General features: G+C 58.4%; 1 protein-coding gene across 1 annotated transcript in view; it reads right to left on the bottom strand.

Annotated features, from left to right (window-relative positions):
* The window catches only part of GAS6 (growth arrest specific 6), a 33,460-nt gene extending 10,430 nt beyond the window's left edge, over positions 1 to 23,030 (bottom strand). Inside the window, exons 1-7 of the mRNA XM_023253536.2 lie at positions 22,774 to 23,030; positions 22,355 to 22,521; positions 11,704 to 11,728; positions 10,270 to 10,332; positions 4,058 to 4,180; positions 3,366 to 3,488; positions 406 to 528 (exon numbers count right to left, since the gene is read on the bottom strand). Of these exons, the coding sequence (XP_023109304.2) occupies positions 406 to 528; positions 3,366 to 3,488; positions 4,058 to 4,180; positions 10,270 to 10,332; positions 11,704 to 11,728; positions 22,355 to 22,521; positions 22,774 to 22,852 (703 nt within the window). The 5' untranslated portion in view covers positions 22,853 to 23,030. The remainder of the gene's footprint in view (positions 1 to 405; positions 529 to 3,365; positions 3,489 to 4,057; positions 4,181 to 10,269; positions 10,333 to 11,703; positions 11,729 to 22,354; positions 22,522 to 22,773) is intronic.
* Between the last annotated feature and the right edge of the window lie 425 nt (positions 23,031 to 23,455).

Genomic DNA, 23,455 nt, shown 5'->3' on the forward strand with positions numbered 1-23,455 from the left:
AGGTCCAAGGAGCCGCTGGAATAAGCCAGCTGGTCAGCCACAAAGCACATCCTCGTCTGAAGGGTCCACTGCCATTGGCAGGCACCCCCGGGGCACGGAGGGTGTGAGCGGCTGCACATCCCCAGCTGTCCCCAGACACAGTAGCTGGAACTGAGGGCCACACACAAGCCCATCTGCTACGGCGGCACAGGGCGTATGGTCTGGGGCAGGTCAGAGAAGGTGCCGAGCTGCACTCAGAGGCAGCACAAATGCATGTGTGTATTGCACGCGCACATGTGTGCACACACGGCATGCACACTCATGTGTACACGAGCACACGTGCTCACAGGTGGGTGCGGTGTGTTGTGTGTGCACGCCTGCACGTGTGTGTGCGCCTGGTGCCGGTGGGCGGCTGGGAAGAGGTACCTTGACAGGTCTTCTCCTGGGGACTGAATGCGTAGCCCTCATCACAGAGGCAGGCGTAGGAGCCCGGCAGGTTGCTGCAGCGCGCCTCCCCACAGGCCCTGCCGTCTGCGCACTCGTCCACGTCTGCAAGAAAACCAGCATGCTGGACCAGGGGGTTTCTGACCGCCATGGGGAGATGCTGTGGCAGGAGCACCGCGCATCGGGGGCGCAGCCCCCGGGGCAGACTAGGCCCACGCCCCCTCCGCCCAGCCACCGACTCTGCAGCCCCAGGCCCAGGCATTGGGGCCATGGGGGGCAGTTCCAATTGGTGTCCTGGACACTGGACAGGGCTCTGAGCACTGGAGCACAGGAGCAAAACCCCAGGGGCCTTCTGAACGGAGGGTACCCTGCATCCCTGGAGCAACTCCCCCCCAATGCCCCCGGGATGCCACCTGCATCTCCCAACTCGGCCTCCACTCACACCCTGGGTCTCTCCACCGGAATTCAAACACCACAGTATTGACAAGTTATCAAGGCTCTTCTTGAGGTTCCATCCATCTTGCCCCTCCAGCAAACGACCAGCACGAAACTTCTGCAGTTAAAAACCCATTTCCTCCAGAGTCAGAAGGAACAGGTGGCTCGTGTCATTGCTACTTCAAACACCATGGGTCCTTACACAGCAACACGACACATGTGTCTCCGAGCCCCACGCCATTCACGACTCCTCACGAGGGCAGCTAAACGCAGGCTTGCAGGTGCAGAATGAGGAAGACGTCACTCACCGACCCCAAGAACGAGCCAGCAACCGCCCACGTCCCCCGAGAGACGGCGTGTGAAACTGCCAGGTTGCACCTGATCCGTTTCCAGCTGTGTGGACGCTTCTGAGCCTGGACTTCATTTCAGGAGCCAGGCAGGGCCAACCCCACGTCCAGAACCTTAGGAACCTGGCTCCCCCTAGTACGTGGGGCGTGCCGGCCGCACCAGGGAGGACACCGCGCTCCCTGCTCTGCACTCACACTTGGCTGCAGGGCCCCGGGCCGCTCCGCACACAGGATGCCTCGTTGGCACAGGCTCTCTCTGAACACGGCCCATGAGGCCCTACCATGGTACCAAGGAAACCACAGGGAACCCCCACAGCCTCCGCAGCCTCTGTTGCTCTACAGAAGCTCATGACCTGGGCTTCAAGGTGTGCAGAGTCCCTGCGGGGCCTGTGACAGCGGAGGGGCCGGGGCGGGAGGACCCGAGAGCCCACCGCAGCATCGGGAAAGGGCTCCCCTGTCCTGTCCCTGTGCCCGCACACCAGCACTCCCCAGGCCGGGAAGCCTCCCCATGGGAAACAGCGGACAAAGCTCCAGACCCCACGCGTCCACGTGGCCCCTTGCCACCTTGCTTTCTTCTCCCACAGTGCCCATTGGCCACAGCCACAGAGCCTCTGGCAGTACTGTGGGCCGGGCTGGGGGCCCAGACAGCTGAGCTCCAGCCTCTGGGCCCCTCCTCCCTACACCTCACATCCTGCCAACACTCTGCCCATTGGAGATGCCACTGTTGGGCAGTTGGTCACAGAGCACGGTGACTGGGAGCCAAAGCAGGTGAACAGTGTGCAGCATTGGCACAGGGGGGCAGAGAGCCTAGGCCCAACCATACTGTGTGCACTGCGGCCAAGAGGTCCTTGGGCCCAAAACAGGCTCTTATCGCCCTCCCCCTGCGGGGGCCCCCGGCCCACCTCCCAGCCATGCAGGCTGGGGACCCCTCCTTGCAGCCAAGGACAGATGATGGAGAGGCCTGGGTCCCATTCCCTATGCTGCTGGGCGGCCCTTGAAGTGGGGTGCAGCGACCCCACTCCCTCCTTCCCAGTATCTCGGGTTCTGACTGAGTAGAACAAGATGGAAAGTCCAGGCTCCACAGTGATAAGGCTCCCCATTCCCCACAGCCTCCCTTGCCTGCATCTGGGGGTCCCAAGGTCCCCAAAGAAATAGTTGATGGCCAAGAGAAAGGGAGGTATGTGAGGACCGGACTCGGCAGGCACACCCTGAAACCTGGCAGCAGAGGTGGGGTGCCTGCCATCATGCTAATCATTACTCAGTCATGCTGAGGACAGCACCTTGCAGCTCGCTGACCCAGCAGGTGCAGAGTCCCGTCCCACTACCCTGTTTGCTGTTCTGGGGCAAAGGCAAGGATGCAGGGAATCTCTGGGACCCCTAGAATCCTCACACATCATAGACTTGGCGAGCAGGTGGGAGGGAGATTCTGGTCACTCAGGGACTTCTGAGGAGGCTAATGCAGGACGTCCCTCATAGCACACGGCACATTTCCTGGGGGCGTCCAAATAGACCATCTGCCCGCGGCCCTGAGAACCCTGCCCCTCGGCCCCAGCAGGTAGAGGTGCGCGGGCCATGGAGGGGCCCTTGCTCCGGAGGCTGCTTCCCCCTCAGTACCTCCATCTTGTTCCGGGGCAAGCCAGCAGCACTCAAGAAACGTCCCAGATTCCCAGGGACATGCCAGTGACAGACATCAGCAGGTCCGAGTTGGAGGGTGGGGTGGGGGTGGGCGGAGAGCTGCCCCTGTGAAGTGGGGTGCCCCTGTTGTGCAGTAGGCTGGCCACAGCTTGCAGGATGCTGGGCCGCAGGGGGCCCGAGACAGAAGGGACGAGAGTTGCCTTCGGCTTGAGCCTTTGCCAGAGGGAAGCAAGCCGGGTGGGTGTGGATGGGGGCCGCCCCTGGGTCAGAGGGAGTGGCTGAGAGCCCGGTGACTCATCCCGGGTTGGATGCTGGGGCAGCTCCCGTGGCCGCTGACATGCCCGGGCATGTGCTCTGTGGAGGCCCCTCCCCCTCCTCCCGCCTTTGCAGGGACCCACAGCCTCTCGCGAGGTGACCACCAGCCTCAGCCATCTGGCCATCGTGCCGACTCTGGCAATTTGGCAGCTGCACAGACCGACGGGGAGGGCACGGGGAGGGCTCGGGGAGGCTCGGCCCGGGCGTTACCTTGGCAGGTCCTGCTGTCCACCGTGAGCGCATAGCCACTGTAGCAGGCGCAATGGAAGCTGCCGGGCTTGTTGAGGCATATTTGGTTGCAGCCCCCATTCTGCTGGCTGCACTCGTTGACATCTGGGCACAGAGCAAAGAGAGGCTGGGGAGCATGCAGAGGTGACACACAAGCACCTGCACGCCTGTCCCCACAGGAGACCCCGCTGTGCCGAGGGTGGTGCCCGTCTACTGCAAGTGCGCACTGGAGGAGGGCAGGGCCCCGGGGTGGCTTGGAGCAGCAGTGAAGGGGCCCCCGAGGTCACCAGGTCTTGGGGCGTTTTTCCTGCGGCTTCTTTGCTGACCCCCCAAAACTGCAGACAGGGAGGTTGGACAAGGCCCCACCCAGGGTCCCCAGGGGTAGCCTTACGGTGGCTTTTCTTCCAGTCCTGCCTGAGCCAGGCCACTGCCAGCACCTGATAGCTTCTCGAAGGTTGGACAGCGCCCTGTCCTTGGAGGCGAAAGCAGTGCCTCTCCATGTTCTTGGGGGACGTGAGGGGCCAAGGGGCCCCTCCTCTCCTTTCTCCTCTGAGCCGGAGGGAGGTAGACCGGCCATGAAGGGCCAGGTACCCAGACAGTCTGGGGCTCCTGCTTCCTTTGGAACAGGCCCTGCACATCCCCGGATGGGCTGGGGGCACAGGGAGGGGCCTCACCTCTGTCACAGAGCCGCCCGCCCCAGCCAGCTCTGCACTGGCAATAGAAGTTGCCCATGAGGTCTTGGCAGACTTGAGTCCCCTCCTTGTTGCAGGGGTTTGGGGAGCACTGGTCAGGCAAGTCTATGTTGAGAAAAAGGAGAAAACATTCAGCTGGGAGGGAACGGCCCGGGGCAGGCCCACCGAGGCGGGCCCAGACTAGAGGCATGGACCCCAGTTCTGGGCAGGAGAACAGTCATGGAGCAGGTGGGCCAGGCCCTCGTCTGTTCCAGGGAGATCTGGGTCAGCTTGTAGGGAGTGTCCACCTGCCCGCTGGGCCAAGGGCAGCAGAGGAGGACGGGGTGGGCCTGGCTGGGCCCCTTGTGCTCTGGCCTCCCAGGGAGCAGGCCCACAGACCCCTGGCTGACCTTAAGGGTCACATGAGGAACCCCCATCCCGGCCGACATCTCCACCGTCCGCGGCCAGGCACCCCATCCACTCAAACCCCAGCATGCTCCCTGCAGGGCTTGGCAGCCACAGGAGCACCCCCACACCACCTGGCTGGATGCGGGACTGCCCAGGCCCAGGCTGCCTTGGCTCTCCCAGAGAGGGGTGCCGGCCGGCCCCTGCTCAGGGGGCGGTCTGCCAGCCAAGACTGTCAATCACCACCTGCTTTACAGGCTAGTTGAGACAGTCGCAGGGAGTGCCTTCCAACGACTTGGCATGTGAGCAACTTCTCACAGGCTTCTGAAGCCCAGCTCCAAGGTGCCGTAGCTGCAGGGCCCGCCCACAAGCAGCCTGGCTTGCCTGGGTGCCCGTGCTGTGTGGGAGGGGCTGGCCAGGGGTCTCCAGGGGATCTCAGCACTGAGGCCCAGGCTGATCTCTGCTGCTCTCACTGTGCCCATGCTCGGCAGGCCCAGGAGATTTCCGGCCCTGCAGCCCTTGTGTGGGTCAGCTCTCGCCTTGGTTCCTTAACATACCTTGGCCAGCCTTCCCCTCCCCTCTTCCAGCATGGACACCTGCCTCTTCCGGCCTGGGGACAGCACTGGGCCTGTGGCTGAGGTCCAAACCCAGGGCCAGGGCTGGTAGATGGGGCGGGAGATGCCCAGAGTGCCCACAGCAAACTCGTTGTCCCTCAGGCAGGTATCCTTCAGCGGTGTGGACAAAATCTTGCTGCTCTGGACCGCTTCCCTGTGGCCCTGGGGACTGTGGGCTCCAGGCTAGCCAGCTGACAGCCATCCCCAGGCCCGCAGGGGAGAGCAGGTCACTGTGTCACCCTTCCCAGGGCCATGCACCCCACAACTCTCTGATCAGGTCAATCACTTCTCTTGTATTTACATGTATATACATATTTTATAATGTTTTTAATGTTATACATATATAACATTTATTTGTGTTGGAAAGACAGCACGAGCAGGGGAGGGGCAGAGAGAGGGAGACACAGAATCTGAAGCAGGCTCCAGGCTCCAAGCTGTCAGCACAAAGCCCGATGTCGAGCTTGAACCCGCGAACCGTGAGATCATGACCTGAGATGACATCGGACGCTTAACCGACTGAGCCACCCAGGTGCCCCACTTCTCATTATTTATGGAGAGAGTAGCCCACACAACGTGGCGGCTGGGCAGGTGGAGAGGCTCGTCAGACTCCCGAGTTTTCCAGCCTCTTCTCTGCACGAGCCAACAGGGCCCCCAAGAGCCGAGAGCTCAGGTGTCTGTCCTGCTGGGAGACTGACCAGGTGGGCACAGGCCACTGTTTATCACTTCTTCCTTAAAATGACTGACATTTCAGGGGCGCCTGGGTGGCTCAGTGGGTTAAGCAGCCGACTTCGGCTCAGGTCATGATCTCGCAGTCCATGAGTTCGAGCCCCACGTCGGGCTCTGTGCTAACAGCTCAGAGCCTGGAGCCTGTTTCAGATTCTGTGTCTCCCTCTCTCTGACCCTCCCCCATTCAGGCTTTGTCTCTCTCTGTCTCAAAAATAAACATTAAAAAAAAATTAAAAAAAAAAAATGACTGACATTTCCAGCCCAACGCCAGGTTTGGGGACAGCATTTCTGCCCCAGGCCTTGCTTGTGGTCACCAGCAATGAATTCCTAGTAGAGTCCTTCTCTGCCTCACCAGCCTGGGGCTCAAGTGACCCCCAGCCCATTTGGGCCTCCTGTCAGCCCTCACTGGCAGGACTCCTGACTCCGCCAAGCTGCGTCCCTTTGTCCCATGCAGGTCTGTGACCTTGTCACCAGGGCCCCACTTCTTGGGGAATCCGCATAATTGTGTGCAAATAACTGGGGCCTGAGTCTGGCATTGGGCTCCTCCTGTGGCCCTGCCACACTCACTGGCAAGTGTTGACCGGACACAGCACCCCCAAATGCTTTGTGACACTTGCACAGTTGTTTTTGGCAGGGAAGGTAAATGCCTTCTCCCCGTAAGCAAGCAAGAATCGGGTCCAGAAATGAGGAAACGGGGCCTGGGAACGGCGTGTCCCACAGCCACCAGGAGCTGGCAGGTCAGCCCTGCGGACCCCATGCTGCTCGTGGGGAGGGGCAGGAGGCTGGGGAGGGCAAGGCCCAACACCAGCCCCAGAGATGGCAGATAGGGCAGGAGGGTTGTGTGCCATGTGCCAGGGCCTGGCCTGCCTGCTCACAGCACAAGCCCAATGGGGCCCCCAAAGGCAGAAGGGTGTCTCCACTTGACGCATTTGGTTCAAGATTCAGTTATTTCAGAAGTGTGTATTTGACACGTGGAACTGCCTGAAATGGCTAAAGCTCCTTGAATACAAACGCCTCAGGGACCCACAGTCCAGGGTGGAGACAGACTTCCCCAGGGGACACCGCAGCAGGGCTCCCACAGGACACCCACAACAGCGGCCCCAGGACCCAAGGAAGGGGGAGGGGTGGTATCTGAGCATCTGACACCGGGCAGGGGCCCAGTGAACTCCCGTGGGATCGAGGGCGTGCACCTGAGAGCACGGGTGAGGATAAGCCTCTGCAGGCACCCAGGGCACCCGCTTCCCTGTGGCCGGGCCTCCAGCGAGAAGGAGCCTTGAGAACATGGGGTTCCCCTCGCCCCCACGCGGCCCTGCTGCTCTGAGCAGCCGTGTGATCCCTCGACAGGAGGCCTTTCTCTCCATCTCGGAATGAAGGTAAAGATGAGTTATAAGCTGGACGACACACTCAGTGCAGGGCCCACTGTGGCCAAAGGGAAGGGGCCCTTCGGACACAGCGGGCGGAAGGTGGAGACGTCGGCGGGAAGAAAGCCCCAGGCCCGGAGCGCAGCAGGGCTGGACACGGGCACCTGGGCAAACCGAGACATGGGCTCTTGGGGGACATTGCTTCGATTCTGACAATAATGGACAGTCAAGCACTCAGCTCTGCTGCCTCACGGCCACCAAATGAGACAGCTGTCGGGAAGGAACCATGAAAACAGCCTAAAGTTGCCCGAACTGTGCTGCGGGTGGAGAGGCCTGCAGGAGCCACTCCGGGGGCGCAGGGGGTGGGGGTGCAGGTGCGGGCAGGGCGTGTGTCCTTCCCGAGTGACAGGCCTTGGGTCCTTGTTCCCAGCTGCCTTCATACACACCCCAATAAGGACGCACTGTATTTGCAGGTTGCCCCAGACTTCGGAAAATTTAGAGGCACAGATGGTGTGCAGTCAGGCACCCACGGAGGACAACACATTTGACCATAGCGCACAGTCCAGAGAGACTGGGCATGGGGGGGGGGGGCGTAGCGCCACCACTGCATGAGATCTGACCCTGGTGCCAGCTCAGGAAGCCCCCCTTCCTTCCTCACCCAGCCGCCACCAGAGCCCAGAGCCTCAAGCCCATTCAGAACGCATCTTTGCTATTCAAACAATTCCGGTCCCTCTAAGGCCACAAAATCTCTCATGTGGTACAACATGGCCCAGGACTCAATGACTTTAAATAAATGCTGTTGGAACAAGGGTGCACCTCTCTGGAAACAATGATCTTCACGCTGTGTCAGGACGCATGGATAACTAGGTAACTTTTTATGATTTCCAGAAAAGGGAGCCTGAACCCAGGAATTAAATACTTATGGGGGTGCCGGGGGGCTCGGCCTAAAACCCAGGAATTAAACATCTACGGGGATGTACAGTGGCTCAGTGAGTTAAGCGTCCAACTTCAGCTCAGGTCATGATCTTGCGGTTTGTGGGTTTGAGCCCCGTGTCGGGCTCTGTCCTGACAGCTCAGAGCCTGGAACCTGCTTCTGTGTCTCCCTCTCTCTCTGCCCCTCCCCCATTCATGCTCAGTCTCTCTCAAAAATAAAAATAAACATTAAAAAAATAAAGCAATCTCATCAATTTGGAGACATAATTTAAAAGAAAAAATTGGTTTAGCAAATTAACAATAAAAAAATTGCTAAAAACAAAAAGCCAACATGACATGAAACTAAAACTGCAATGACCACGCCCCTTGGAGAGGCCAAGGTCATGGGCTGACCCCAGAGAGGCTGAGGTCACGGGCTGACCCCAGGGAGGCCGAGGTCATGGGCTGACCCCTGGGAGGCTGAGATCATGGGCTGACCCTAGGGAGGCCGAGGTCACAGGTTGATCCCAGGGAGGCCGAGGTCACGGTTGACCCCAGGGAGGCTGAGGTCACGGGTTGACCCCCAGGAGGCCAAGGTCATGGGCTGATCCCAGGAAATAGGCTGACCCCCAGGAGGCCGAGGTCACAAGCTGACCCCAGGGAGGCCGAGGTCACGGGTTGACCCCAGGGAGGCTGAGGTCACAGGCTGACCCCCGGGAGGCTGAGGTCACGGGCTGACCCCTAGGAGGCCGAGGTCATGAGCTGACCCCAGGGGGCCAAGGGAGGGAGCCTGCTCCAGGTTGCCAATGATGCATGGGCATGGATTTTGACCACCCTGAGTTAACAGGCACTTGTACCCAAAATGACAGAAGCCAGTCTGCTCTGCACCTGCTATTGTGCCGCTGTCCTGGGGTCAGAGGGGAGCAGGGGCCACGTGGCCTCACCACCCTTCCCTCACCTTCCTGAGTTAAATCAATCATTTCTTCTGCTCCCCTGGACCAGGGCTTGGGCCTGTTACCCAGGCCAGGCGAGTGGGGTGAGGCCCTTGGCCGGCACACGGACAGGTGGGTGGCTGGACACAGCAGCACCACAAGCCAGGCCAGCCAGTCCATGAGCAGCTCTGGGTCCTCCCCTCCTGGGCTCCCCGGGGGCGGCAGGCCTGGCCTCAGGTGCAGGGGTTGCACGCCCCGAGCCCAACTGCCCAGCACGTGCGGCGAACACACAGACACCTGGGCTTAGGGTCAACCAGCCAGCTCGCCGTGAGGAGCTCAGACCTGAGCCGGGCCCAGAGTCAGTCCCAGCTGAGGTGGCTACAGCGTTCCTCGCCAGCGAAAAGTCAGTGTTACTGAGTGATCACTTACATGATGTTAATAAGAATATAAAAGATGCATGATAAGCAGAGGGAAAATTGTGCGAACGGCTAACACATAAAGCTCAGCTTGACTCGGTGAGAAAAACATAAACACAAAGACTGGGAGTCACCCTTCATCGTTTATACTGGGTGAAACCAAAAAGTTAGAAAAAAATGCACCAGCTTGGCAGAGATAAGTGGGTGGGCCTCCTGCTCGTGCTCGCTCGCTCCTGGCGTAATTCAGGCCCGAAATGAGAAATGACACTGGGCTTGGTGCTGTAGGTCCCGCCCTGGGATTCTGTCCTGCAGACACCGTCAGATGCATGTGAGATTTTGTTTGTACTTGTCAAAAACCGGAGGTAGCCTAGAAGTCCCCAGTTCACAGTTAATGCTACCTACCCGAGCCGGTGTTGCCGTGAACGTGCATGTGTGCCGAGCTGCACTCAGGGCAGAGAGAGGTTGGCACGCCCGTGTGGTAAGCTGGCATTTGTGCAAAACAAGAGACTGTGCGTATGTGTTTACGGGCCCCAGGATATTCTCAGATCTGGTAACCGGGGCCTCTGGAGCCTCACCGGTTGACCAGGAGGCACAGCCGGGGACGAAGTGCTCGCTCCTCACACCCAGGAAAGGCTTGGATTTTAAACCGCGTGCACTGCTTGCTTATTTAGAAAAACGAACCTCACTTGCTGCAAAGGGCAAGTTCAGTGGAAAAGGAGCAGAGCTCAGGCCGGGGCTGCAGCTCCTTAAGGTAATGGGGCTAGTCAAGGTCCCTGGAAAACCACAGCAGAGCCTGAAGTTACCCAAACCCGTGGGGCTTTGAGGGAAACAGCAGGGAGGCAGACTTACTCTGAACGCAGGCGGCGAAAGCGGGGCTCTTGCTGTGCGGAGGCCCATGCCTACTGACGCAGTCTGTAAGACAGATGGAAAGCAGGTCAGTCATTCTTGTCACAGGTGACAGACGACAGGACAGACCTCAGAACTCGTGAGTCGTCTCTGAGCCACCTCTGGAAGAGGAGATTATTCACACTCCCTAGGTGCTCCAGCTTTTGTTATTAGAGATTTTAACGCTGGCAAGCAAGAAAAGGCCTCCCACAAAAAGGCTGAACTGTGTCCAAAGGTCTGTCTGCGGCCTCTCTGGTGGCATGAAGGACCAGGAACAGTCACTGGCTTTTCTGGCCACAGTCAGAGAGGTGAACCTTATTTCAAGTTGGTCTCCAACAGAACCCCCGTTGGACCCTGAATGTGGAAGTCATGATTTGAGTGTCCCCCTCCCCGAGCTGTCTGACAGGTTGGTTCACACGGGAGCTGGAGGAGGGGACCAGACACTGAAACTCATGCAGAACGGGTGTTGAGCCACTCCTGGACCTTCAGTAGGTCCCTGGCGCTTGGTCATGCCCAGGAGGACTGGGGCCCAGACGACCTGGAGGCAGCTCCCGGGACAGCTGGTCACCCTCTGCCCCTGGAAACAAATCCCAGACACCTAGGAGCGAGGCCTGCGGAGGCCAACAGGGAGCCCGGGAGTGGGCAGGTCCCCAGCTCTTCAGGGTCCGCTATGGCACAGACCCAGAGAATACCGCTAAGAGGACATAAGGCCAACAGGAAATTCACCAAACTTAAGAAGGAACAGACCCTGGTGTAGGTCTGTCTCATAATGATGTACATCTTAGAAAAATCTTAGAACAGCATCAATTAAAGGAGTAGTTCAGGGAAAGTCCAGAGCCTCTTTCTGACGGTCCCTGGTCACTTGGCTGTCACGTGTCTTACTTTCTCTCCCAAGTACACTCGGGAGCTTTCTGGGGGCCACGCTGCCCGGTGACACCCCTGCTGGGCAGCCAGGAGCACCTGCCTGTCCGTTCCTCTTGTTCAAATTAAACAAAAACATCTCTTACTGGGCTCAGTTCTGTTAAAAAACACGGCAAATACCAACCACCATAGTCCACAGAGCAAAAGCTCTTTGGCATCTTCAGTAACTTCAGGAGTGCACACACCCCGAGACCAACAGGTCTGAGACTCACTAAATCAGCCACATTCCCAAACAGCAAGCTAGCGGAGTCAGAACAGAGAAGCGGTTTGCAAATAACGGCACTGGATCGCGGTTGATGCGGATCGTGCTGCCGTGAAAGACACAGGCGCTGTGACCGCGTGCTCCAAGAGTCCCAAGCTCACCGTGTGAGTAAAGCAACCTCCCCAGGAGCACCTGCGGGATGGGCTGGCCCAGCTGACAGGTGACATGTCCACCTCTGTTCCTCTACAACTACAGAAGCAGCGATGCAAACTTACCTAAGTATCTTGGGTAAAAATAGTCCTGTGGAAAAAGAAAAAGAAGGGGCGACAGTTTACTGGCGTGGCCTGCACTCCCCACACAGTGCCCACAGCAGCTGGCGGAGGGCCTCGCCTTCCTCCCCAGTGGGCACAGACAGGCACCTGGGCAGGGCAGGTGCGTGAGGAAGGCAGGGAACTCTCCACAGCTGGCTCAGTGACAGCAGGGCAGAACCACCCAGAAAGCCACTTTACGCCTCAAGGACCATGGCGTGAGGAAGAAGAGGGAGGGTGCGGCCCAGGCCGCTGTCTCGGCCGCTGCAGAATGATGTCCGCCTGGACCTTCTGTAAGCGGCAACGGGGATGTCATTTAAGGGACCCAGTGTCTCATAGGAGGCGGAGGGCCGGGAGGAAGATTGTCTGGACCCTCGCTGACACTGGGCTCCTCCCAGAAGCATGCAGACCCCGCGGGGCCATCCACACGCAGGCACTGACTTGCACCGACTGTGTTTGTACAAGGAACTGGTGCTGGGCGAGGTGTGGAGGATGCAAGGGAAGCAAAGGTCCTTTCCGTCCGTGACCGTGAACTAAGAGCTCTGCACCATACCAGCTGTCTGCCAAATACTAGGACCACTTGCCCTGTCTTGGCCAGCAGCAGAGAGCAGCTGGAATTGTCCCCAGGGTCCTTGGCCCCACCCGTCCACCATCATCTCTCACTGAGGGTCAGTCACAGCGTGGCTTAGCCCTAGATGCTCCCCTGGACGGGACCAGGTCGCTACACAGCAGCACCCACCGAGGAGGGGTGCCCGCTACAGGTGCTGTGATTGTATGTCCTTCCATCTGACCCTCACAACCGCTCCAAGGTCTTTTCAATTAACCCCGTCATCAGAGAGGAGGAAACCGAGGCTCATGACGGGTCGTGGAGTTCAACCAAGGTTAGGAAGCCAGGTCGGGCTCCTGACAGCACACTGGGATCCAAAACCACGCTGAAAGGAGCTGGTGTGTCATCTGCAGTGATGGGCCCCCACAGTTAGCTGGCCTCACGCCATGGTCTGGCACCTCACCTGTCCCCTTCCCTCGCTGTTTACAACACTTTGCTAAGACGCCCATCAGAAAGTCATGTTCTGATAAAGACGTGGCTTAGACTCTTAACTCCTTTAAAAGAAAAGTAATGGTCAGAGCAAGTTTGTATTTCAGCTTGTATCACGGTTGTGAAGGTGACATTCAGGCAGGTGTGACAGGGGCCAGGTCTGGCAGGCAGAGCCACACAGCCAGGGTGGGGACACCCCTCCCCACCAGCATCCAGAGGGCCCTGACGGCCTGGTTTCACTTCTCCGTGCTTTCAGTCATGGAGTGGCCACTCCCAGACAGGAAAGGCAAGCGAGGCCAGGCGCACTCAGACGAAGCCCCCAGAGCTGAGGGCAAGCAGACAGGGACATCTGCCGGGTTTAGAGGGAGAGCAAAGGCCACAGACTTTGTCACAAAGGGAGGGGCTCTGGCTCTGAAAGAAAAGACTTAGGATGCACGATGTGTCCACTCACAAAACCAAGAATTAGACTACGAAGGAACTAAAGACACTGAGGATCTGTGAGCAGAGTTCCCAGTTGTCATAGACGTGGCACCTGCCACAGGAAAGCTATTCTGTATGGTCATAAATGTGGCACCTGCCACAAGAAAGCTGTTCTGTATGGTCATAAACTTGGTACTGCCACAGGAAAGCTGTTCTATATGTTATCCAGAAAGCTGTATTATATTTTTCAAAGCCCTATTACTAGCTATGTGTCATGTGTTTTAACAGCGATTGTATTGTTCTGGAAGAGCCTCGCTGACTGAAAAGCCATGTGCCCTTCCCTTAAGTTAATCACACCCATGGGAATGTGGTTTCCAAAACCATTGGGCCATAGGCTGGTGACAATTTATCTTAATTTGTGTGCTTGATTTATTTGGGGTGAGAGGGGTGCTCATTTGGCTGGCAATCTAGGACAGAGATGATTAACCCCAAGTAACAGCAAAGCTAAGACAGATGCACCTAAAACCACTATGCGCTCTCCCAAGAGAAAGAGACATTTCTAATTGTCCTTCAATGTTCTGACCAAAGAGGAAGACCTATGGAAATCTCAGTGAATGAAGGGCACTGGACACAGAACAGAGAGCCGGCCCCACCTGCACCACAAGTTGGCCACACATAAACTGTGGCCTGAGGCTCAGGAGCTGGGCTGACTCCCATGAGCATCACCCTCCCAGTGATCCACGGAGCAGAGGCCACAGTTCAGATGGCCAGATTCAGAACCAGGGATCGGTTGCCTACAAACTTACCCTTTCTTTTTGACCACACAAGGAGGCACGTGAGGGCCTGGCTGGGATCAGGAGCAGGGAATGGGCAGACCAGCCAGCAGGAGGCCAGGGCCACCCAGGTTGGAAATGAAGCCGTCTGTCACCTGGCAATCATTTTTCTCAGGAGTTTGCTTCTGCTTTACTTAAACAGCTAAAGATACAAAGAAGTGAGCAAAACTGCAGGCCACTAAACTGTGAGCTGAAGATCCCAGAGGGGAAGGTATATGCCCGATACCTGGCTTGGTGCTGACTATCCCTCAGACGGCCCTCAGGAGCCATTGCTAAATGGGTGAATGAATGATAGATGAATGGATAGATGAATGGAAGAATGAGTAAATCGATGGGTGGTTGGATGGGTGGCTAGCTGGCTGGCTGACAGATGGATGGATCAAAGGAAGAATGCATGGATGGCTGGGTGTATGAATGAATGAACAGGCAAACGTAGAGTCCTACAATTTTCACTGAGTTGTTTTTATTTACAACAAAGCTAAGCACACCGGGAGAAATACCTAAATCGGTGCTCTCAGCTTGTGTCTTCCAAAACTCAGAAATATCAGTACTACGTTTCCTCGAGCTTACAAACTGCCAATGCATTTTTGAACTTAGATCCTTAGATGAACTGCCATTTGCCAACCTCTTCTTCCACCATTCATTCCAAGGACCCTACTCTCTGAGGAGGCGATGAGACATGGTGCATGTGTGATTCAACAACTGAGTCGTCACTCCTACTAGTAGGGACTGCCCGTGAGTGAAGTGGCCCCGTGTGGAGCTCACACCCCACCTACGGGGAGCACCTGGTTCTGGGAGGATCAGTGTGCTGGTCTTGGCCAAGAGCCCACTGGCCTCACACCCTCACGTAAATGGAGTTGGGTGCTCCAACAAACCCGGCCTTCCCTGGGACGCATTCTCCCATGCTCCTGTTCCCTGCAGGTTTGTAAACACAGGAACCTGTGCCCAAAGCACCTTCAAGGCCTGAACCCAACGACAGGCTCGGTCCACTTGCATCTAACGTGAGGCCTAGCAGTTTGCTCTGAAACCACAGGACGATGTTTCTGTGAGACGGTCTCTTCCACGTCTGCTCCTTAATCGTGCCGTCACCCATCTGGCCCCTTCGCTAAGAAGGGGAGCACCAGAAAGGACAGCAAATAGGTGGCTGGTGAAATCCTCGACAAGTCCCATCTGCAGACAGAACCTCCCACCTGCCTCTGCCCCATGCTGACCACCGGAACCCTGGTCTGCCACACGGGGTCTGTGCCTCCAGAGTCTCCCATGTGGCAACAGTCAAGAGCATCAGGGAGTTGCCCACCCTCCCCGTGGGGCAAGGTTGCGTGTGGGCTGTCCACCTGCCACTCGCCCCTCTCCTACCGCGGGACAGTCAGTTCTGGGGTTGGAACTCCAGAAGCTGTGACCACGACGAGCTCCTTGCCCGGCAGCCTGCCCAGCCTGCTGAAATGCCCTCCAAGCACCCAGCCTGTGCACCTCTTCCCCGGGGCCTTCTGAGGCTTGGTGGGGTTTTTAGTGGTCTCTCTATAAACTTGACGCTCTGAGAGCAAATCTGCCTTCCAAAAATGGTCAAAAACCACACAAGCCTAGTGGGTTAAAATGCACATTATTAAGACAGAAACATCACCTGGGCTCACAGTGTGAACTGAGCACAGTTGCCCTCTTGTAGCTCATGAACAGGACCACATGCAGCTGGGAAGGTTCTAGAATTTGGCAACTGACACCTCGTACATGCCTTCATGTCCAAACTACTTTAACTCTTCGAGCTCCTCCCAGGCTGGCGCAGTCCCTGCAGGGACAGGGTAAGCCAGGGGGACCCAGACAGCTTCCGGCCCTGATGCTGCGGCTCACCTTCAGGGCAGTTGCCTTCTTCCTGCCCTCTGACGAATATGCAGGTTAATGGGAGGCTCACTGCCAGGAGGGCCGAGACACCAGCGTGTTAATGGACGTGGAAACTGCTTTGCAAACACATCAGCATCAGCAGTGCATAAGTCTTTTTGGCGTGGAGTACCCAGCACTTTGATCTAGTTCACACGACATAATAGGAGGCACACATCACAGCATAACAAATGGTCGTTACTTTTCAAACAGGAAATTAAGAATTTCTTACTTCCTTTAATAAATAACTGCCCGAAATTTTGTTTCCAAAACTCCTTACGCTATTTGACAAAGTGGGCTGAGACACAAGCGTCACAATAACTGCTTATTTACGTGATACAAATACAAGGTGTCTTCCTGAAAAGCGGTCCACAACACTGACTAATCCTTTAACCTTAATGTTGTCTTGCTAGCAAACTTGACTTCTAAGGGAAATACTGTCCAAGTCACATCAACTTGAATCATCATTACGGAGGCTTCTGCTTTGCGGTAGCTGGAGGAAGTCACAACAACGGTCTCACAGTTTTTACGACGGCTCCCGGAGAGATTCCCAGGAGAGATTCCCAGCTATCGACGGGCAAGCTTTGGCCCCTCAGCCTGCAGGGACCCTGACAGGTTCTCAGTCCCCCAGGCCAGCATCACTCAGTCTGTGCATGTTTTTCTAAGCGTGGTTCACACAAAATCCCTCTGTCGTCTTCCCAAGTTCATCTCCTCTAAGATTCTCCAAACCAGGGGTCTGTTTAAGCACTCCATGAGACCAAAGGAAACACGGACACCCCCTACCTACCCTTGCCAGGCCCACAGGGCCTCCAGGTCAGCCCTGCAAGGAGGGGAGCAGGCCCCAGAAACACCCCCAAGGCCACAGCGCTCCCCTCCTTCCTGAGACGCTAATGTGCACGTGTGTTATTAAAAATTCCTGTGGGGACAACACGCAGGTGCACAGATAAAAGCTGGGGACTGCAGCTCTGTGGATCTGTGCAGTGGGATTCCTGCAGCCGCACGCACCCCCATGCCCCCAGAACCAGCCCCTGGCGCCCAGCACATACCAGCGAGATAAGCACAGGGGCTGAGCCAGCCGAGTCCCGGGGAGTGGTGAGAACCAGCTGGAAAGCTGGGTTCTCTGGGCCCTTTTCATAACCAGCTTTAGGATGAATCAGTGCCCATGTGCGCGTCACCACGTAGCAGGCTGTGTAGACACTTCTCGCCTCGGAAGGTCAATCACTTCAGAGTTAACATGCTGACCTTGGAGGCCGGGACCTGAGTTTCCATCTGTGTCCTCCCAGTGAAGAGTGAACTTGGGCAAGTCCCCACATAGATACCTGAGCCTCAGTTCACAAACATCTGGAATAAGGGCCACCACGTCCTATGACCTTGTGACGAACACTACTGCAATGTTCTCATCTGTTTCTGGCTTAGGGAAAGGAATTTTAAGTGCATTTTGATGCCCCTCCGGACATGCTACATCATGGCATGCACGTGAGGTGCACGTGAGATGTTCCACGCGTATCTGGCACGGGGTAAGCCTGGGGTGTGCGTGGGACAACCCAGAACCTGCATCTGAGGAATGCAGCCGCAGCAATCATTCGGGGCGGGCCCAAGGTGACTCTTCCATCACAAATGGCTGGTCTGCTACGAGACAGGGCAGGTGGGAAGCACCCTCTCCTACTCCCGGCCCCTGGCAACTGCCAAGAGCAACCTGCCAACAGGATCTTCCGTTTCAATCTGAAGCATCGTACTATAGAGGCATGTGTCCAAACCAGTCACCCAGGCGGCTGCACCTGCAGCCACATCATGCCAGTCCTGGAGGATGCCCCAGCACAGCCTCAGTGGCCCCCGGGTGGAAGCAGAGGCCCGCCCCCAGGGGCTGGCTGATTCCAGCTGTGTGATTTTCATGGAGAGCAGTGTTTCAAGAAAAGCCCTGCGCAAACCAGGTCTATGTGGCAGGTTTGGGGGATAGATGTGGAAAACTGTGTGTTACCATGGGCACTGATACCAGAAAGAAACAATTCTCAAATCTGACAAAAGAAGTCTGAGGAAACAAGTATGATAGTATGGGGTTCAAACTATCTCATTTGAACAACACATCTGTCATCGTGCGATCACTGGGAGCAGGCCGGATATTGTTTTGGAACTTCAAGTCCTCTTGAAAAGTTATTATAAAACTTCCAATGAACTGCACCCCATCAAGGTCCAAGTTCACAAGAACACGGCTCACAGTGGGCCCCCCGGACCAGCACTGCAGAGGCACAGAGCATTCCCGACGTCAGACACTAACCCCTGAGCCTCAACAGATGCTGCATCACAGAAACAGCCCCCAGTGCCAACCCACTGACCCCAGGGAAGAGGGGCATCGAGTGTGAAGACAGTGGGTCACCTGTCAGCATGACTGGAACACAGGGATGACCCGGGAAGTGTCTGGAAAATCCTGGCCCCAGCTACTTGGAATCTCAAGCAACAGGCCATAAGCATCAGAGTCTTAGAAGGCTGTTTTGCTTCTACAGCGTTTTCCAAAACGTCTTTAATTGGCTTTCGGCAGATGTTGAGCCCACTGGCAAGGACCAAGTGTCATCCACTGGGCCTGGTCTGTAGAGGCTGAACAGCACAGCTGAAGTGCCTGCAGATGCCCAGGAGAGAACCCAGTGTGGGACAGCCAAGTAGGGCCGGTCCTGCCTCAGTGGCACCCGTGCTCCAGGCCTTTCAGCTCAGCAGCAGCCACCTCAAGACAAAGCAGAACCAGCCCCACAACGGCGAATCCAGCCCGTGACCAGCTTCCCTGCGGCCCCTAGGGGCGAAAGCCCAAGAAGGAGAGGGTCCAGGAGGGGAGGCCACGGTCTGCAGGAGCTGCTTCCCTTGAGAACCCCAAGAAAGGAGATGGGCAGTGTGTGCGTGGGGCAGCATATGCAGGCCACCTGCAAGGCAGCGGTGGGGTGGTGGTGGGGGCAGGTGGGCAGCCGGTGGCTGTCCTGGAGGTCACAGCCGGTATGTCACCTCCCCAGCCAGGGCACCCGCATTGCAGAGGCAAGTTGTGGCAGGGGTTGGGGGCAGTGGTGACCAGGTGCCCTCTTCCTCTCTCCCACCCTCCTGCTGGGGTCTTCGTGAGACCCCTTAGGCCTTAGGCTGGAAGGTAAGACTTTCATCTCTGTAGGGGTACCTGTCCCCAAGCTGTCCTGAAAGAAACAGGGATCTCAGGAAGACAGTGTCCTTGGAGGCCAGCAGCACTGCAGGGCTTTGAAGCTGACTGTACCCATAAAACCCTCCACCAGCACCACCGGGCTCCCCCACATCCAAGAGACATGGAGGAGGTGGGAGGGGGAGACATGGAGAGAGACGGACAAGGAGGACACATGTGAGCTCAAGCACTGGCCGGCGGTCATGCACCTGTGATGTGAAGCCCTCCAGGTGCGCTGCTGGCCGTGCTGCGAATACTGTCTGCCCTCGAATTAACGAAGTGCTGGGTCAAGGCCAGGGCCTGGAGTTTCTTTCCTAGCACCAGGTTGTGGCTGCCAAGAGCGGGTTCCCAAGAGGGGAGGGCTCCCAGGAGCTGGGAGGCAGGTAGGGTGGGGCTGGCTAAGTCTTTTGTCCAGAACCCTTTCCGGAAGCGAAGGCCGATTACTGAGACGGCCTCCGGCGTCTGGATTTAAGTGGAAGGCGACTCTGCTGGGCTGGCCAGCGGTGAGCTTAGGAGAATCCCAGCACAGAAGGGGTCTTGTGAATGGGAAGCGATACTGAGGACAAGCAAGGAGAGGGCGAGCCAGCGGGGAGCGTAGCATGTGAGAGGAAACAGATAGGGAGGGAATCAACTGTCCCTGAGCCCTGCAGAGGAACGTTAGCCCTGGCAACAATGGGGAGCCTGGGACACTCCCCAGGGGCCTGAGGCGTGAGGGGGAGGACTGTCTGCTCCCAGGAGGGAAGCAGGAGGGTGACCAGGATGTCAGGAAGCCCCCCACCCCAGGCCCCCTTCCTTTCCAGCACAGGTGTGTGATAAGGCTGGAATCAGGAAGGAACCATTGTGCTAGCAGCTACCTGCTGTGAAGGTCACTTCCCTTCCCAAGAGAAAGACAGCCTAGTCAGGAACAATCCGGATCAGGCAGGAACAGCCCACCCAGCTAGCAGTCAGCACTCCAGCACAAGCCTCCAAACACCAGAAAGTACATCTGCAGCCCAGAGCTGGCCCTCCAGGTGCTCAAGCCCGCCCAACCTGGGGGGCAGGGCCCCACTCCCGCACGCCCTCCCTGGGGCTCGCTCACTAGTGCGCCCCCAGAACCGCAGGATCAGAACCGGAGGGCAGTGGTGCCCTCTCTGCAAGCAGGCCAGAGCAGGACCAGGTGGCTGTGTATGCCTGCCACTGAGCCCGACCCTGGAAGGGTCTGGGGCCCCTTCCAGAGTGCCCCCATGGTGGTGAGGGTGACTCCTAACCCTAGCCTGGCTCCTCCCAGCATGCAACAAGCCAACGGCCAAACAGTCTTCACTACGGTCTACACAAGATGCAAGGTACAGGTTCAGGTGAAGGGTTTGCAACCCAGCTGACCTTGAGGGACGACCCCGAAGTAGCTGGTGTAACCTGGGAAACTGGCAAATGAAGAGAAGGATGTAGTTACTATTGCCGCCAGGGACTGGCGAGGAGGACAGGATCCTGGAAAACCACGGACTGCTTTCCTATGAAAGAAGTTCACAAGTCTCTGCTGTAGGGACGAGGACCCCTGGAGGCTGGGACGGCCATGACCTCCCTTGCAGGAATGCGCCCAGAGAGCACTGGCTGAGTTAAAATCATGGGTCCTGAGCAAACACACTTTTCCTTCTCTTGCCTTTGTGTCAGATGTTTATAAATAAAGTTACGATTAAAACATAAAAGCAATTAAAATCAGCGAGGGGATTAATGCTCTGGGAAGAAGGATACTGTGGCTAACACACAGTGTGTCCAGGCAGCAAGGAAAAGCCAGGTCAGGCCCTGTCGTTCTGGGCAAGCACAGCCGGGAGTGGCCCCGGGGGTGGACAGTAGCTTCAACTCTTCTCACCTGTGAGCCCCCTCCCAGGGTCTCTGTACAAGGTCTGGGGGCTGGGGAGCCCCACTGCACCTGTCACACAGTCCTGCAACCGGGCAGGGACCTGCTGGCCAGGCACATGGCCCTGTTGCTAGGCCTTCAGAAATCCTCTGCAGGGGATGACTCATTGGGCCACCAGGTTCGTCATTAAAGAAACCGGAAAACAGGCCAGAAAAGACCAGCAGTGCTGCCCTTACAGGAAGATTGAACCGGTGCTGCTATTGACGTGGAAAGCAACGGCCCTGGAGAAAACAACCTTCTTAGGCCCACCCCACGGCAGCAACTCGCACAAGAATTGCTGGGGGCCGGCCATCTCCTCAAAGCTCGCTTCACAACGGCCTGGAAAGGGTTGTCAGGTCAAATGATGAGAAATACCAGGGAAGACAAAGCCTCTGTGGGCCCCACAGAGCTATCCATTTATTGCACAGTGTTTATTTTATCCCAGAATTCTTTAGAAGAAACATTCCGGTAGAACCAAAAACGTCTGTGAAGTCACCCTGACCTCATGGTATAAAGCCCATCCGATTTGCACACTGGCACTCTCCAAGGGCATCTGCCCCAGGACCGATACACACGCAGGGTCCCGTGGGTCCCCTCCCGGGGAGGGCAGAGCTCCTGCACAGATGCTGAGTCCACACGGGCTGTTCCCTGCTGTTGGCTGCCTGCCGCCCCACACCCCCCAAGGACGTTATTAATAGAGTCACGTCCTGAGCCAGCACAGCCAGGCTCCCAAAGTCACCAGCTGCTTGTAAAGAGCACCTTGCTGAAGGAGGCCTCCACAGGGCACCCTGGCGGGGGGGCCCCCTGACCCCAGCCCTCCTGCCCACCCCTCCCACAGATGTCCTGGTCCTATTTCCGTTTTGGCTTTCGGGACCTGCTGTGGCAAGCGATCCCAGAGGCCACGTCTTTCATTTCCTCTTTCAGGCACACAGTCCATACCCCTTGGTGAAGATCTAGGGGCTGCGGGCAGCCCACGCCTCACTTCCGGTCCATCTAAGGGGGGAGGCAGGAAGCCCTTTAGGCTTTTACCCACTGTATTCCTCTTAAATCTTAAACACTGAGGAGGTGTTGCCTATTGCACATTTCCCTGAAGGCTGCTGCCTTCAGAGGCCTGCTGACCAAGGTCATGGGGTCTCAAGAGGACCCATTCACGCACCTGCTTACAGCTGTGGGAGCACCTGGGGTAACCAGGAGAGATGGGGCCCAAAAGGTGTGCAGGAACCTTGACGGTGGGACCCAGGGCCCCCCGCCCCCCCCCCCCCCCAGCACTCCTGACTGGGAGACCTGACTGCAGCCCCGGCACCCCTAACACCAAGGCTGTCTGCGCAGCGGGGAAGGAGCGACCCCGTGAGGCTCCCCAGCAGCGCGCACGGAGGATGTTCCCAGACCCCAGCAGCGGGACTGCGCGCGCTCACCGTCTCGGGGTCGTTCTCGAACACCTCCCGGGCCTCCTCCTGGCTGCACAGCTCCTCAATGCATTCCCTCTCCAGGTGGCCCTGCTTGGCCTCCTCGAAGACCTGGTAGGCGCGTCGCTGCCGGGGCCGCAGGAACTGCGCCGCCTCTCGCGCCCGCAGCATCACAGCTGCCCGGACGCGGGCGGGAGGACGACGCCGGGAGAGAGCGGGGACGGAACGGGGACACGCCGTCAACCCCGCCCCGCACGCGCCGTCCTCTCGGCCGCCAGCCCCCCGGGGACGCGGCTGCGGCGTGCGGGGCCCGGGGGCGCGGGGAGCAGGCGCCCGGGGCGTGGGGGGAGAGCGGAGGCGCGGGGAGCAGGCGCCCGCGGGGAGGGGGGGCTCTGGGGGGGGGCCCGGGGGTCCTGCCCGGTACTCACTGTGCGCGGACTCGGAGGCCAGCAGGAGCACAAGCAGCGCGGTGCCCAGGGCGGCGGCGAGCGCGGGCGGCGGCGGCATGGCGGGGCCGGGCCGGGGCGAGCGCGGGGCGAGGGCCGGGGACGGCGACCGGGCCGGGAGCGCGCGCTCTCAGAGCGCCCGGGAGGCCGTGGCGAGCCGCGGGCGCCGCGGGGCGGTGGCTCCGCTCATCCCGTGCAGGCGGCTCTGAAGGTCACATCCCGGCGACGGCGGCGGCGGCGGCGGCGGCGGCGGCACCTCGGCGCTCGCGGCCGGGGCCGGGGCGGGGCGCGCGGGCAGGACCCGGCTCGGGGCCGCGCGGGGGCGGGGCGCGCGTGTTCCCAGCACCCACCCCCCGCCCCCCCGCCCCCCCGCCGGCTCCCAGCACCACCCCCCGCGCCTTCCAGCACCCCCACCCCACCCCGCCCCGCCAGCTCCCAGCACCCGCCCACCCAACCCACGCCAGCTCCCAGCACCCCCCTCCCCCCACCCCAGCCCCGCGGAGATCAAAGACCCCGGGGAGACCCGTCACCCCACCCGGACGACGTGGCCACTTAGAGCGGCGGGTGCGTCCAGGAGAAGGAGATTCAAGTCGATGGCCGAGCCTGACCTGGTCGCGGGTAAAAGGAAGCAGCAAACAGCCAGGTGCCAGGTGACCAGGTGCCG

This window comes from Felis catus, chromosome A1, assembly GCF_018350175.1.
Source record: "Felis catus isolate Fca126 chromosome A1, F.catus_Fca126_mat1.0, whole genome shotgun sequence".
NCBI lineage: Eukaryota > Metazoa > Chordata > Mammalia > Carnivora > Felidae > Felis > Felis catus.